Source organism: Populus nigra, chromosome 11, assembly GCF_951802175.1.
Source record: "Populus nigra chromosome 11, ddPopNigr1.1, whole genome shotgun sequence".
In the NCBI taxonomy this organism is placed as follows: Eukaryota; Viridiplantae; Streptophyta; class Magnoliopsida; order Malpighiales; family Salicaceae; genus Populus; species Populus nigra.
Window position 1 is genome coordinate 6,697,073 of NC_084862.1, and position 13,427 is coordinate 6,710,499.

Below are 13,427 nucleotides of genomic sequence, written 5' to 3' on the forward strand. Positions count from 1 at the left end.
TTTTATGTTTTTATACTTGTTGTTTTTCTTATATTTTTTTTTATCTACGTCAATTACCAATTTAAAAGGCATCTTATGATGTTTCAATATGAAATCAAGGTTTATAATTGGATCTCTAATCCTTCTTGATTTCAAATCTTATTATATCAATTATATTAACGTTATTACATGCATAAAACAAGACGTTAAATTACTAATAAAGAATTGATGGTATAGATCTTTGAAAGTATCAATAAAAATAAATTCTTTATCCGTAAATAAATGAAAATTTTAAGTAAGTGCTACTTCCAAGTTAGATTTGTATTACTTCATAAAAAACGTTGGCTAAATACTTTTATCTCTTTGTATGTATATATATATATATATATATATATATATATATAGAGAGAGAGAGAGAGAGAGAGTCTCACAAGTTTAAGGGATAAAATTGAAATTCACACACCATTTTCGTCTTGTATTTTTAAAGGATTGATAGATACTGTTGAAAAATAAACATATTTCTTTAAATCTCTTGATAAGTTACCTTGAACATTATTGATTATTTTTTTATTTTTCAACTAAATTTTTGAATATTATACTTTACAATCCCATTAATTAAACCAAAAGATAACCATAACAACCCCACTAATTCTCTCTCCATTCTCTTATACTAATCAATGTTTTTAAACCCGGTTCGGTGGTCGACTCGGCTCAAGACCCGGGTCACGGGTTGTGACCGGATTACTGGGTTATGATCAGGTCATCGAGTCAACTTTAATTTTTTTTTATAAATCAAAACGACATCATCTTGATAAAAAATAAAAAATAGTCAATGAGTTACAACCAGGTTTATGACCGAGTCATGCCAAGTCAACCGGGTTTTTAACTACACTTATTTTTACACAAACCCGGCCCGGTTCTAACCTCGGATCGACCCGCCGGGTCAGGCTGAGTATTAAAACTACAGTACAAATCCTCCCATCAAAACACAAAACAAAAACAATAAAAAAAAAATCCCCTCTCTCTCCCAATCTAAAAAATAAACAAATACTTATCAAGTAAACCAAGAAAACCCAATAAATCAGACTTTATCAATAAATCCTCGTCAACAACCAAAAAAAAAAAAAAGTAAAAACCCCAATAGATTCAGAACACCCACAGGCCACTCCCAACAATCAAGAACAATTTTGGATTTCTTTTCTCTGTGTTCTCTCTTTACTTCATCAATGCTTGGTTTCATTTTATTTTTTACCTTTTTTTAACTAGAATTAAAAGGAAAAATGAGGTGTTGCTTTACTAAAAAATTGATGACTTTCGACACTGTAGTTGACGGGTTAAAAAATCTCCCATGGCTGGGATCTTTCCCATAAAATGGGCGCACACCCGTTTCGTCATGGGTTACAAAGAACAGATTCTTGAATTTAGATTAAAATCCCGTTTATGTTCTTGCTTGGTTCTTTCCACACCTCTCTCACCGTCGAGCAATTAAGGTAGCACTTTTTTCTATCCTCTCTCTCTTTCTTCTAACTTAATTAAGCTTAGATTTGGAATTTCTTTTATAAATTGCTGGTGCTGTTCAATTTCCTTTTCACCGAGCATGGAGAAAAAAGCCTATGAAATTCAACAAGTAGTCGGAAAAGGAAGCTATGGCGTTGTCGCCTCCGCCGTAGAGAGTTGCTATCAAGAAGATGAACAATATCTTTGAACATATCAAGAAGATGAACAATTTAAGAGTTTTAGAAGTGTGAATGAAAGACAATTTAATATTATCTATAAACTTCTAAACAAATGGAAGGACATTTCTCTCGTTTTGGGGACCAGAGATCAAAGGGGTCCTGAATATTTATTTCAAGTCAAAAGAAATGGTTAAGATCAGGACACTAGCAGCAGCCTGATAGGCTCACAAAGCCACTTATCATTTTCTTATGGTTAGGTCCTTCAAACAATTCTCAGCCAAATAGGGCTAAGTGGCTGGAAATAAAAAATAACATAGCTGTTGCTTTCTCCTCTCCCCCCCACCACTAGGAAACCAAAAAAAATATATTAAGTTCTAACCTCGAAAGGAGGAGGCTTCATCATCACAAGATTATTATCATCAGCATGGACAAACTCCAACAGATCACACAATTTAAAGGAGAAAAAAAAAAAAAAAGGAAATTGACAAATACAAGGAGAGTTGGATTTTACACAAAATTCCAATTCTACCCACAACTAGAGAGAGGACAATTTCCCAGACATGCTAATATAGCCGGGGCCACCTCTCCGGTCCAATTTCAACATTTTATGGCCCTAAAATCTTTTCCCCTTCTGTAGAAATGTAAACAAAAACAGAAACAAGGAAGAAAAATGAAGAGAAATTAATTAAGAAATCCAAGATTAAGAATACCTCCTTCCTTCCATCATTTTCGAGTCTTTGCCTCTCCTGCAGCCTTCTTCTCTTCCTTTCCTGGCACAAACCTCGGTAGATTCAACAGAGTATTGACACGAGACACTCCTTCAAGAGCAGACCACTCTATTCCATATTCTAATTGCATTTCATCTTGCTTTGTGGAATCTTCCTCTGCATTTCCTCCTAAGAGGGCCTCTTTCTCAGTCCGCACAGTACCTGCACGGTCGAGACCGGTTGGACTTGAGAGATCATCCTCTTTCTGCCTGCCACTGTCAACTTGGTCCACTGATGTAAGCTGTTCATTTGACTTGGTATTAGAAGCGGTAGATAAATCATTGGAATTGAGGAAGAGGCAAACTACGGCACAGTCATCAATTTTGGAGGTTGGGTACTTGTATCTCCAGGCTCGAACTGCCAACTCAACCAGTGTTTTCGCAGCAGAGGAACGTGATGGGACTGATCCAACAATGTCCACCACCTCTTTATTTGAGAGCACATCCCAAATCTATAATAAATTAAAACATAAAAAGATCCGTGTAAATGTGAGACACAATGTTAAATTCATTGAATATACAGAAAAATAGAGGATGGTCTAAGAATAACTTACCCCATCTGTAGCCAACACTATAAATTCATCCTTCTCAGTCAAGCACCGGTAAGAAATATCAGGCACAGAGATGAGACCAAAATCCTTAAGGCAAAAATCTCCAAAAGCCCGTGCCATGGCCAGGCCAGGAGAGTCATTATTCGGTAGCCAGACTCTAGCTACCTCAGGTTCATCCTGAAGAGCAAAAACCCGTCCTCTACATTTCCTGATTCTTTCTGCTTCCACTGTCGGCAACCAAAAAAAAATATAAGCTAAAAAGTTGATAGTAAGAAGTACAAAATTAGATTACAGCACAGTTTTCAATTTTAGATGCAGTCATAGTAATTGTGTCACAGATCACAGGTATTACATGATGATAACGGAAAGCATCACCCAGTAATTAGTAGCATTAAGCATATTAGTGTTGAAATGTCAGTTACAAGACTGTATTTAGATGATGAAAACCATGGATTACAGCCCCTCTAGCTATCTCTGTCACCTTCATTTAAGGATTGGGCAATAAAACCAGTAGCCCATATAGCAAGTAAATGCATGTTCAAAAGCAATGGTCAAAGGAAATGGAAGTTAGCTAGTAGCAAACATGTTAAAGCAACCGTATTTGGCAAACTTTTATCCAGTTCTGATGGAGGAAGATTTGAAATTGCAATTTTGTCTAAGGAAAGATGAGATCAGATATTAGGCTACATGTTGTCCACACAATTGACATCATTTAATCCATAAGACATCTGACCAATCAAGTATGGTTGGACTGATGCAGTGCCAGTATCCATTCAAGATCATTTAGTTCTTCCTTGTCTTGTCCATTATACATCCTTCACTTGCAATTAATACCATATATATACTTGAGCTCTTCCATAGTTGGCACCACTTTTCTCTTACATCATAAGTATTCTCAGCACGGGATATCATAGGTCATCAATCATTATGCCATCTCAACTTTTCTCTTGACCATGCTTAATTAAATAGAACAAAATTTGATTCATCATCAATCAAGTTTGGAAAACATAAATTGCCCTTGTTATGCTTCAGAAATAGACCACAGAACAAACACAAATCAATTACATGTGCAATCTAGATAATCAAGGAATATCAGTAACATTTGAACTATTTATAGGAAGATGCAAGTCTATAATCCATGTCAAGGCATAAGGGCATGGGATTTGTACTCTAGTGCATGTCTTGATTTTCCTGCTCTATGCTACTGCAGTTCCTGATGTCAATTGAAATAGAAAAAAGAAAATTATATCCATATATAGGATGAATTTGCCATTTATCTCCTTCAACAATATGAACTGAATGTGATGGACAAACTATTCATGCCTTACAAAGCTCACAGCACACCAGCAGTGTACTCGATAAAAAAAAAAATAGAATTGAAAAGAATTCATTGTGGAGAGAGAATGAAGGTGGGAAGTTACCTGGAAGATTTGGTTTGAGATCCACAGTCAACTGAACAGCAACAAGAGAATCATCTTTGTCCCTTGTACCCAATACAGCTCTAGAGTCCCCAACATTTCCAAGGACAAGATATTGACCCTATGTAAACATCAAATAATTATGATCAAGAAGAAGGCCACAAAATTTTAAGATCCTAAGTATGCTATATATGTTGACATTAAGGTCTTCATGAGTAAAAACCTGCTTGACTAAAGTAACTGCTGTTGTCCCACTGCAGAAGCAATCAATATTAGTATGCACCCTCAGTTCCCGGTCCATGACTTTGAAAGCCTTCAGAAATGACTCTTTCAGTGTCTGGAAAATCTCTGGGTGCTTCTCGGCATCTTCAAGATCAACAGAGGCCCTAGATTCGTCATCAGCAGATATAAAGGAAGTATCTTCCGAGTTCATGCTCCCTGTGGTATTAAGGCTGATCTCTCTGAGAACATCTTCACCGGCTATATTCACTTCCCAATGAGCAGTCAGTTTCAGGGGGAGAGAATCCCTCACTCTTTTAGCAACCATATGACCATAAGGTCCATGGCCATCAAAAACACCACAGAAAACTGCATCTCTCCTAGAGCCAAAATTCTGGAAACATACAAACCATCAAAGAGTGAGATTTATTTTATTTATAATTATTATTTTCTTTACTTTTTCTCTTTGATTTCATGTTAAAGCACAAAGAATAAATAACATTATGCTTCTAATACAGAGAAGAGGCCAGCAATATTGCACAGCAGAGATATAGCAGGAGCTCTTAATCTGTAATACCGAATCCAGATGACATGTAAGAAGAAACAAACAAACAGAGTTTGCATAATAGCAAGGCTTCAAAAGAAATTGATGTCTTCTACGATTATCCAAATTAAAAAGAACAAAAGAAAGTAAAAATATTTAACTCTACAAAAACTAGGTCCATTACCACTCAAGAATGAAGATGGATTTATTCAATCGCATCATATGATTTCAATTACCAGATAAAGATGAGATTTTCCATTATAGTGCATATAGACATGACCTGACAGATTGACATGCTCCCACAGATGATGCAAGTGTTTTACTACAATCAATCCAGACCAACAGAAGCAGGATTTGTCTCGTTTACAAGATAGAGACATCGCATGAAACTAAAGAAGAGTCACAACAAGGAAATGATTAATTGATTAAGAAATTAATCACCTTTCAGGAATGAACCCTTGCCCAGTAAGGATAATAGGATGATGGTAGGATAGATTAAAACAAATAGAGAGAGTTTCTGGTTGAAGGAAACAAACAGGACCATCTGGCTTTAGACATGCATGGCAGGAAATTAATAAATAAAAGAGAAGCAAGACACAGGAAAATAGCTTATTTTTGTAGAGAACAAGACATAGCAAATGCAACTAGATAGGGAGGTGTCAGTTTCCTTTGTCATTGATGCTAAATTTCGTTAAAAAAACTCAATGATTCGCTACTACGCTGAAGAAGAAAAAGATACCAGAAGTGATTACTGCTTTAAAAAATAACAGAATGTGATGTAGGTCCAGAAATATATTTCTGCAAGAAAATACACAGAAAAGAAGAACAAATGAAAAGAACGAATTATATATCAATATATTAGTATTGCATTGGCTGGACTAGCCACTTCATCAGGATAGGAATATTGCATTCGAGAAGAGAACAAATTCTATTTACTTTTCAGAGGTAGGAAAGGTAACTAAAATATATTTCAAATTATTATTATTATGAGCATTAGAATGAGAATAAACCTTCGAAAATGAAAGCGAGGAAAGAACTAACCTCCCAAACAATCATGGCATCCTGATTGGTTCCTTTCTTGCCTTGCTGGGTAAACAATGAAGCGATATCACTAGACCCATTCAAGAACAGCCTTCCAGGAATCCTATGCAGTGGCTCTTCCCTCCTATAGTCAAACGAAGAATTCCGAGACCCTGGACGCTTTTTGGAGTTCTTCCTCTTCCTAACCCCGAAGCCAGGAGAGGAAGGCGTACCAGGGCGAGGGCTCCTGCTTTCTGCAGACAAGCAGGACCCCATCCTGAGGGCCCTGATAATATTTAATATGCACTCCAGACCAGCCAGAGAATCAGACCCCCTATTTTCAGAAGACGGATCCGTAAGAACTGATGGGGTGAAGATCTTGAAGAGAACCTTTTCGGAATTCACAGACCCAATGGTGAGATTAATCGACCAGATTCACCTTATAACCCTTTTGAATTCTACAGCCCAAATATCAAGATTTGCCTTACACCACACAAAAAAAGAAAGAAAGAAAGAAGCACACAAACGGAACGGAAAGTTTTCCACTATCTTTTTTCAATGACCCTTTTGGGTGTTGATGAAGAAGCGCTAGATTGATAAAAGGGATAAGAATCTGGGCTCCGTCCTTTCCATTTTATATTCAGAAAAATACTTGGAAAAGCTACAAAAAGGACATATATTTCATAAAGAGCAGATCTATGTAAGAAGGAGATCTATAATAAGAAAAAAAAAAAAAAAAAGAAGAATTATATTTGTTCGTACTGAACGCAAAATCAATAAAAAGTAAAGCTTCAAATCTTCGCTGAAGCACCGAAAGAGCAATATTTGACCAGATCAAGTTGTGTTTTCTATTGAAGCCAGGCCCAGAAAAAATAAGCTATTTGGGCTGCCAGAAATTTGAAAGAGATTAGAGAAGCAGGGTTCATTGATGGGAACAAAAAGGACTGAATTCAATTCACAGAAGAGGCCAAAACAATCCAAGAGATTGCAGGTTTAGAGGGAGTGAATTTCTTTAGATAGGGAGTGATTACAGATCCATAAATTACCAGAAATAATAGCAACTACTTCTCATCAAAGACGAGGAACAGATGCACAGATTCCGCTCCTAATAAGGGTAGCGAGAGAGAGGAGAAATTAAATTAAATTTCTACAGGGACATTATTTATAAAAATTGGATCATTAATTAATAAATCTATATTTTATGGTAATAAGCCATGTGTTCTTATGTATAATGATGTGTGCATGTATCAACCCTGAGTTGTTGTAGTAATATCTATAAAATATTTGAGGGGTATAGTTTAATTGATGAAATTTTAAATTTGTTTTTTGTAAATTACTGATTCGAATCTTATAAATCTCAGAATCATTAAAGGTTTATATGATTATTAATTTCAGAGTCCGTGAGATTAATCGAGATACGTATAAATTGATCCAAATATTAAAATTAATAAAATAATAATAATAATAATAATATAGCTACCAGTAGAAAATTGAAATGATAATAATAATATTGAGATGATATGGTAGAATTAATTGAGGACAGCAGTGGGCAAATTATTCATTTGTGATATGGTCGGATTTTATTTTATTTTTATTTATTTATTTTTTGAGAAACCTTAGATTTGGATGTGGAGGTACGTGGCTGAGATTCCCCTCTACCATTTGTATGGCTTCTGTTTTTCTGTATTTTTTTTTTCTCTAGATCATGGCTTAATTTTCCTTTTTTTTTTTCTTTTTTTTTCCTAGGTTAGTATTTTTCCCCTTTCAACTATACAATAAAGTTTGGTCCCTCCATATATATATATATATATATATATATATATATATATATATATATCAAGGTTTTGGTAGCTTCATTTAATTTTATTTTTTCTTTTTCGAAAGAGTAACCTAGGGCAATGACCCACACAATGTGACATGAGCTGAGGCCCAATTATAGATATTTCGAGAAGTTTTCAGAGCACAAATGCATGCCATAGTTTTCACATGGGTGATGCCAAAAGACCCACACAATTTCACGTGGTATTATTTTATGAAATTAGAGGTTTGATAATTTCAATAAATTGACATTTCCAGGAAAAAAAAACGTATAATTCGTATTCAACATCAATGATGTAAGAATCGGGGCCTCCATTCTACTAGCATGATAGGTATTTTTATATAAAAAAACAATGGTTAGACGGTCAAAGGTGAAGATTTTTTAAAAAAAAGAGTTTGATTATATTTATTCTTTAAAAATCTCAAATGTTCATTTTCATTTCATATAATGCGAGTTGATTTAAATAAGAAATATATGTTGTGTTAATTCTATTTTAATGAGTGAAATAAATACTTATTAGTTTTTTTAGTATTTTTTTTTTGTTGGAAATTTCTGAACTTAAGAAAATTAATTTTAAAAATCTTTATGGTAGCGCGATGAGCAATGAATGAAACTTATTTTATATCTCTATAATTTTGAAAATGTTTAATTGATAAATATATATATCATAGTTTTGCTTTATATCCTCTTCTTGATTTTATTCTTGGATTATCAAGTGAAAGGGCAAGTAATCTTTAAAGATTAACCAAACCATGATCATACTCACCTTTTAAAAAGGATCTTTATTGACATATATTTTTTCAGCAAACTTTAAACAATCTATTTATAGTTCTTTTTTAATATAATTCTTGAAAGTCATATTAAATTATTAAAGATACATGGATGTTGACTTGGCTAAGATTTTCATTTACCATTTGTATGGCTTTTATTTTTCTATTTCTTTTTTTCTCCTGGTTTTCTTTTATGTTTTTTTTTTTTTTTGTAGATTATGGCTCATTCTTCCCATTTCAACTTTACACTAAAAACTAATCCCTACAGACCACTTAATCTAGCTTTTCATCTAGTTCAACTATGAAAGTTTTTCAGTGAATTTTCTAATTCAATAATTTTCTTTTTCTAAATAGTAACCTTTCATTAATCGAGGGTAATAACCCTCACAATTTAATATGAGGCTCAAGTCTAATTATAGAAATATCAAGAAACAAAACAAATGCATGTCGTGATTCAAGCGGTATTATTATCAATTAGAAGTTTATTGATTGTGATAATTTCAAGATAACACTCTAATATGATAAATCAACCTCAAAGGAAATATAATTTGTATTCAACATAGGGGTAACAATTTTATCTAAATCCAATAAATATTAACTTGATGGATAACAATGTTTTTTTCCTATTTAGGACTCGATGGATAACAAATTTTTTTTTCCATTTAGGTTCAAGTTAGGTTCGCGTAATACCCGAAGTCAAAAGATTGAGTTTAGATAGGGTACAAATATTATCCTACCCAACCTGAAACTCTACCCGAACCCTACCCAAACAATAAAAAAACTTTAAAGTTTCAAAAAATTACATTGTATACCATGTTATATATATATGTTGAACATTTAGGGTTGCCCCATTTACTTTAGCCATCACCACTCACCTAGGTACCCATGTTTTGCTCTCTTTCTCCCATTCTTTTCTTCAATCTCCAATTCTCCATCCAGTAGCAAATATCAGTAACAATGCCAATAGGTTGGAGCTTCAATTAATAGACATCATCAACTGAGCTAGTGTATCCATTCTAGAGATTTTTCTTTCCAAATAGCTGATTTTTTAAGATAAATGCAATTAAAGCTGATGAGTATGGCAAATGAATAGATCTTTTTCCTATGGTGGAACTTGTTGTTTCACCGACAAACTTCACTCACAATAATTGCAAGGAACTTTTTGACGTCAAAATCTATAATTGAAGTTTTATTTTATAAGGATTGCTTTCATTTTCCAATTAATGAGGATGGTTGTGCAACTTTCCAGTATTTATGTAATGCTTTTCTGTTGTTTATCAATGCTTTCTTTCTTTCATTTGAAGAATTAGTCAAGTAGTTGCAATTAAATAGATTGCAAAGTATTTGGGAGCACATTATTTTATTGCAAGTATTGATGCTAATACTAATAAATTTTGTATTTTATAATTTTGATACTAATTCTTAATCTATACTAGTTATAGCAATTCTTGTGTTTAGGCAAAAAATTTTGGGGTATTTGGTTTGGTTTTAGAAAGGCATTCTTCTAAGTTATTATGTTAGTGTTTTTATAAGTCAGGTCAAGTCGAGTATGAATGCTTGATGGATACCCAATGTGATAAATAATTTATTTTTCTTTTTAATCATTCTTGGAGCCATATCCATGATCATAAGTAAATGAGATAATTACAAAAAAACCCTTATGTAGTTTAGTTATTTTTTTTATTTTTCCTTAATTCTTTCATAAATTACACTTCATATCTTATATCAACTTAATTTTAAAAATAAACTAAAAAATTAAATTTACCCTTTTATATAATACAACACAAATACAAAAATGACATGTCAATTTCTTTTTCCAATCTCTTTCCCTTCATTCTTACCTTTTCTCTCTTCCCTTCTCTATCTTCATCTCTCTCATTATATAACGACTCGCAAAAATGTAAAAGATTGAAAAAAAAAGAAGTATCTGGCTCATGACCCTAGAAAGAGGAAACACATTATCATGAAGCCAATCTAATTAGAGAATTTGTAATATTTACAAGTTCTTCCATCATAAAGCTTATTGTTTTCAAGTCAAAACTCATTTCAATACCCATAAACATATATAGATGCCTCAAAAGCATGAGCATGAGCATGAGCATATCACTTGTGAAACCACTGAGCCAAATGCCTAGTTGGTGATATTTAATATATGCAATATGTTGATGCTCTTGCAACCTTAAGTTTGAAGGTTTATGACATAGTCTTCCCTTAAAAGGTCAATTAGCCATGACACTTCAAGGTGTCACTACTAGAAAATTGGAAAACATCAATGTTTTGGCGTTTAGGAAAAACTTCCATTAGTATTTTAATTGTTGATGAGATCATGGATGGAAATTCATCTTTGGAAAATAATAGGCGATGGAATATTCATGTCAAAAAGCATATTTTGCCACCTATTTTCCTCAAAAACTTTATCAACAACTAATTTTCCAATAGAATTTTTCATCTCTGATTCTATCAAAAAAATACCAAGAAGATTCTAATGGAGTTGCTAATGAAATTGCCTCTCTATCAGCGATTCCATCGATGTTTTCACCTTTTTTTGTTGTTATAAATCACCAAGCCAACAATTATCACCCAAACAAGCAGTAGAAGCAGCAGTAACAACAACAACAATAACAAAAAATAACACCAAGAATTTTCAAGCTAACAATTGTTCAAATTAAACTCACAACCACAAAAAAAAAAAAACACTTGTGCAATGATTGAATCAATGAACACATATCTAAAAAACATACAACAAAAATTATCTAACAAATATAAATATAATGAACCAATAAATACCTTGCACATTTCCAATTTTATTACATGATGAAAGATCACATCTATATTTTTAAATAATGTAAATATCTTAAATCCCAAATTAGAATTATAGTTGACAAACCTTTGTATTAACTCTAACTCGGAGTAATGAATTCTTATATAATGTTAATATAAACAAAAGCTTTTAAAGATCGAACACCCCAGGAAAATCAATAAAATATATATTCAATTCAAACTTATTCAACCTAAATTAATATATTTTAATTATTATAAATTCCATAAAAATTAATTTTCTTCAAATTTTCAACTTAACAATAAAATTGATACCCATTAAATTACCAATCATTTCTTCAATTATAACACATTTAAATTACAAAATCAAACTCAATTTCATCTAGTGACAAATAAAATCTATTTCCTCCAAATCTCAAACATACCCCCAAAATACATATCATACATTAATTCAACAACATCATCTAGAGAAAAACTTTAAAACACTTAAATGTATAAGCAAACTACAAATACTACAAACAATTATCAATAAATCAACTTAAAACATAAATGGGTTACAAAATAATGGATGGGTTTGTTTACTCGGTGGAGTAAAGCTTGACAATAAATGGATTCAAAAGAGAGAAATTAACACTACTAAAAAATTTAAGTTGATATCGATAGGTTGGGTGATCGAATTTGTGAAGAGAGTGAGTGAATTTGCTTATTAATTGGGAGAAAAGGGTTGTTGTTTTAAAAGAAAAAAGAAAAAATAGTTGGGAGAAGAGCAGCTGTTATGTTTTATTTCATTTAAAATCACCAATGGAATTTTCATTGGTAATTCCATTGAGTTTTGTCTGCATCCATAACATGTTAAATTGTCAACAAATGTTTTATTGATTTCTTTTTATTTTTTCTATTCTTTCACCTTTTTGTTGCTTCTTTTTTCAATTTTTTGGTTGTCTATGACGATTTTGATTGGTTCAAGGACTTCTTTCTAGCAAAAAAAGAGGGAAAATAGTAAAAATTTTAATTTCAAGTCTAATGCCTCTCTTTTAGTTAATTCATAATACTTTTTTTCTCTCTAGAGGATCAACGATTTTATAGTGTAAATTGGAAAAGATTTGTTGGTCTTTTTAGTAGTTCTAATGGTTTTTTATTGCACTTGCAATTGGGAACTCATAGTGAATAATGGATTCTAAATGGCAATTTGTTTGTAGATTTTCTGTCACAACTAGTTGTCTTAAACTATCAAACAAAACAACTTAACTCACCAAATTTCAAATTTCGTTCATGGCAACAAAGAAACAAAGATAACAAAAATCCCTTTGAGATCTCTCTTTTGAAAAGCTTAAATTTTGAATTTTTAAAAATGAGCCAAAAATTATTGATCTACGATTTGTTTCTCAAGAAATTGTGATTCATATTGAGTAAACTGAATTAAAATGGGAATTTCATGTCAAAAGCTTTTCAATCTCTCCAAAAACTTAGTTTTTGCTACTAACAATAAATTTACTTACAACTGTGATTATTACACTTTCAATTACCTCGTTGATAATAGCTTTAGTAAATGTTATTAATAAGTTTTTTATTCTAAGTTATCATTATTCTATGTTATAAAAGAGTTATTAAATTAGTGTTGATTTTGTATTGTTGGAAAAATGTTTGATAAAATATCAATGTGAAAGTTTTAGTGTTTTTAGTAGTAATTTTATCATTTTAATAATTAAGAGCTCTTTAGTTATTAAATAGAATATAATAATAATTGTGTAAATAATCTAATATTGTTTTTGTGCACTAGAATAAAAATATATAGTGTTATGAACTTATAAACTCTGAAATATAATTTTTAAAAGAATTAAGATAAAATAAAAAAATAACTAAAATATAAAAGGATTTTTATAATTA

General features: G+C 32.0%; 1 protein-coding gene across 1 annotated transcript; it reads right to left on the reverse strand.

Annotated features, from left to right (window-relative positions):
- Positions 1-2,001: 2,001 nt before the first annotated feature.
- Positions 2,002-7,338, reverse strand: LOC133706304 (probable protein phosphatase 2C 33). Its single transcript, XM_062131813.1, has 5 exons — positions 6,195-7,338; positions 4,614-5,003; positions 4,394-4,511; positions 2,976-3,199; positions 2,002-2,873 (listed from the first exon to the last, which is right to left on the reverse strand). Exons 1-5 carry the CDS (start codon positions 6,447-6,449, stop codon positions 2,379-2,381), a joined length of 1,482 nt encoding a protein of 493 aa, XP_061987797.1. The 5' UTR covers positions 6,450-7,338; the 3' UTR covers positions 2,002-2,378.
- Between the last annotated feature and the right edge of the window lie 6,089 nt (positions 7,339-13,427).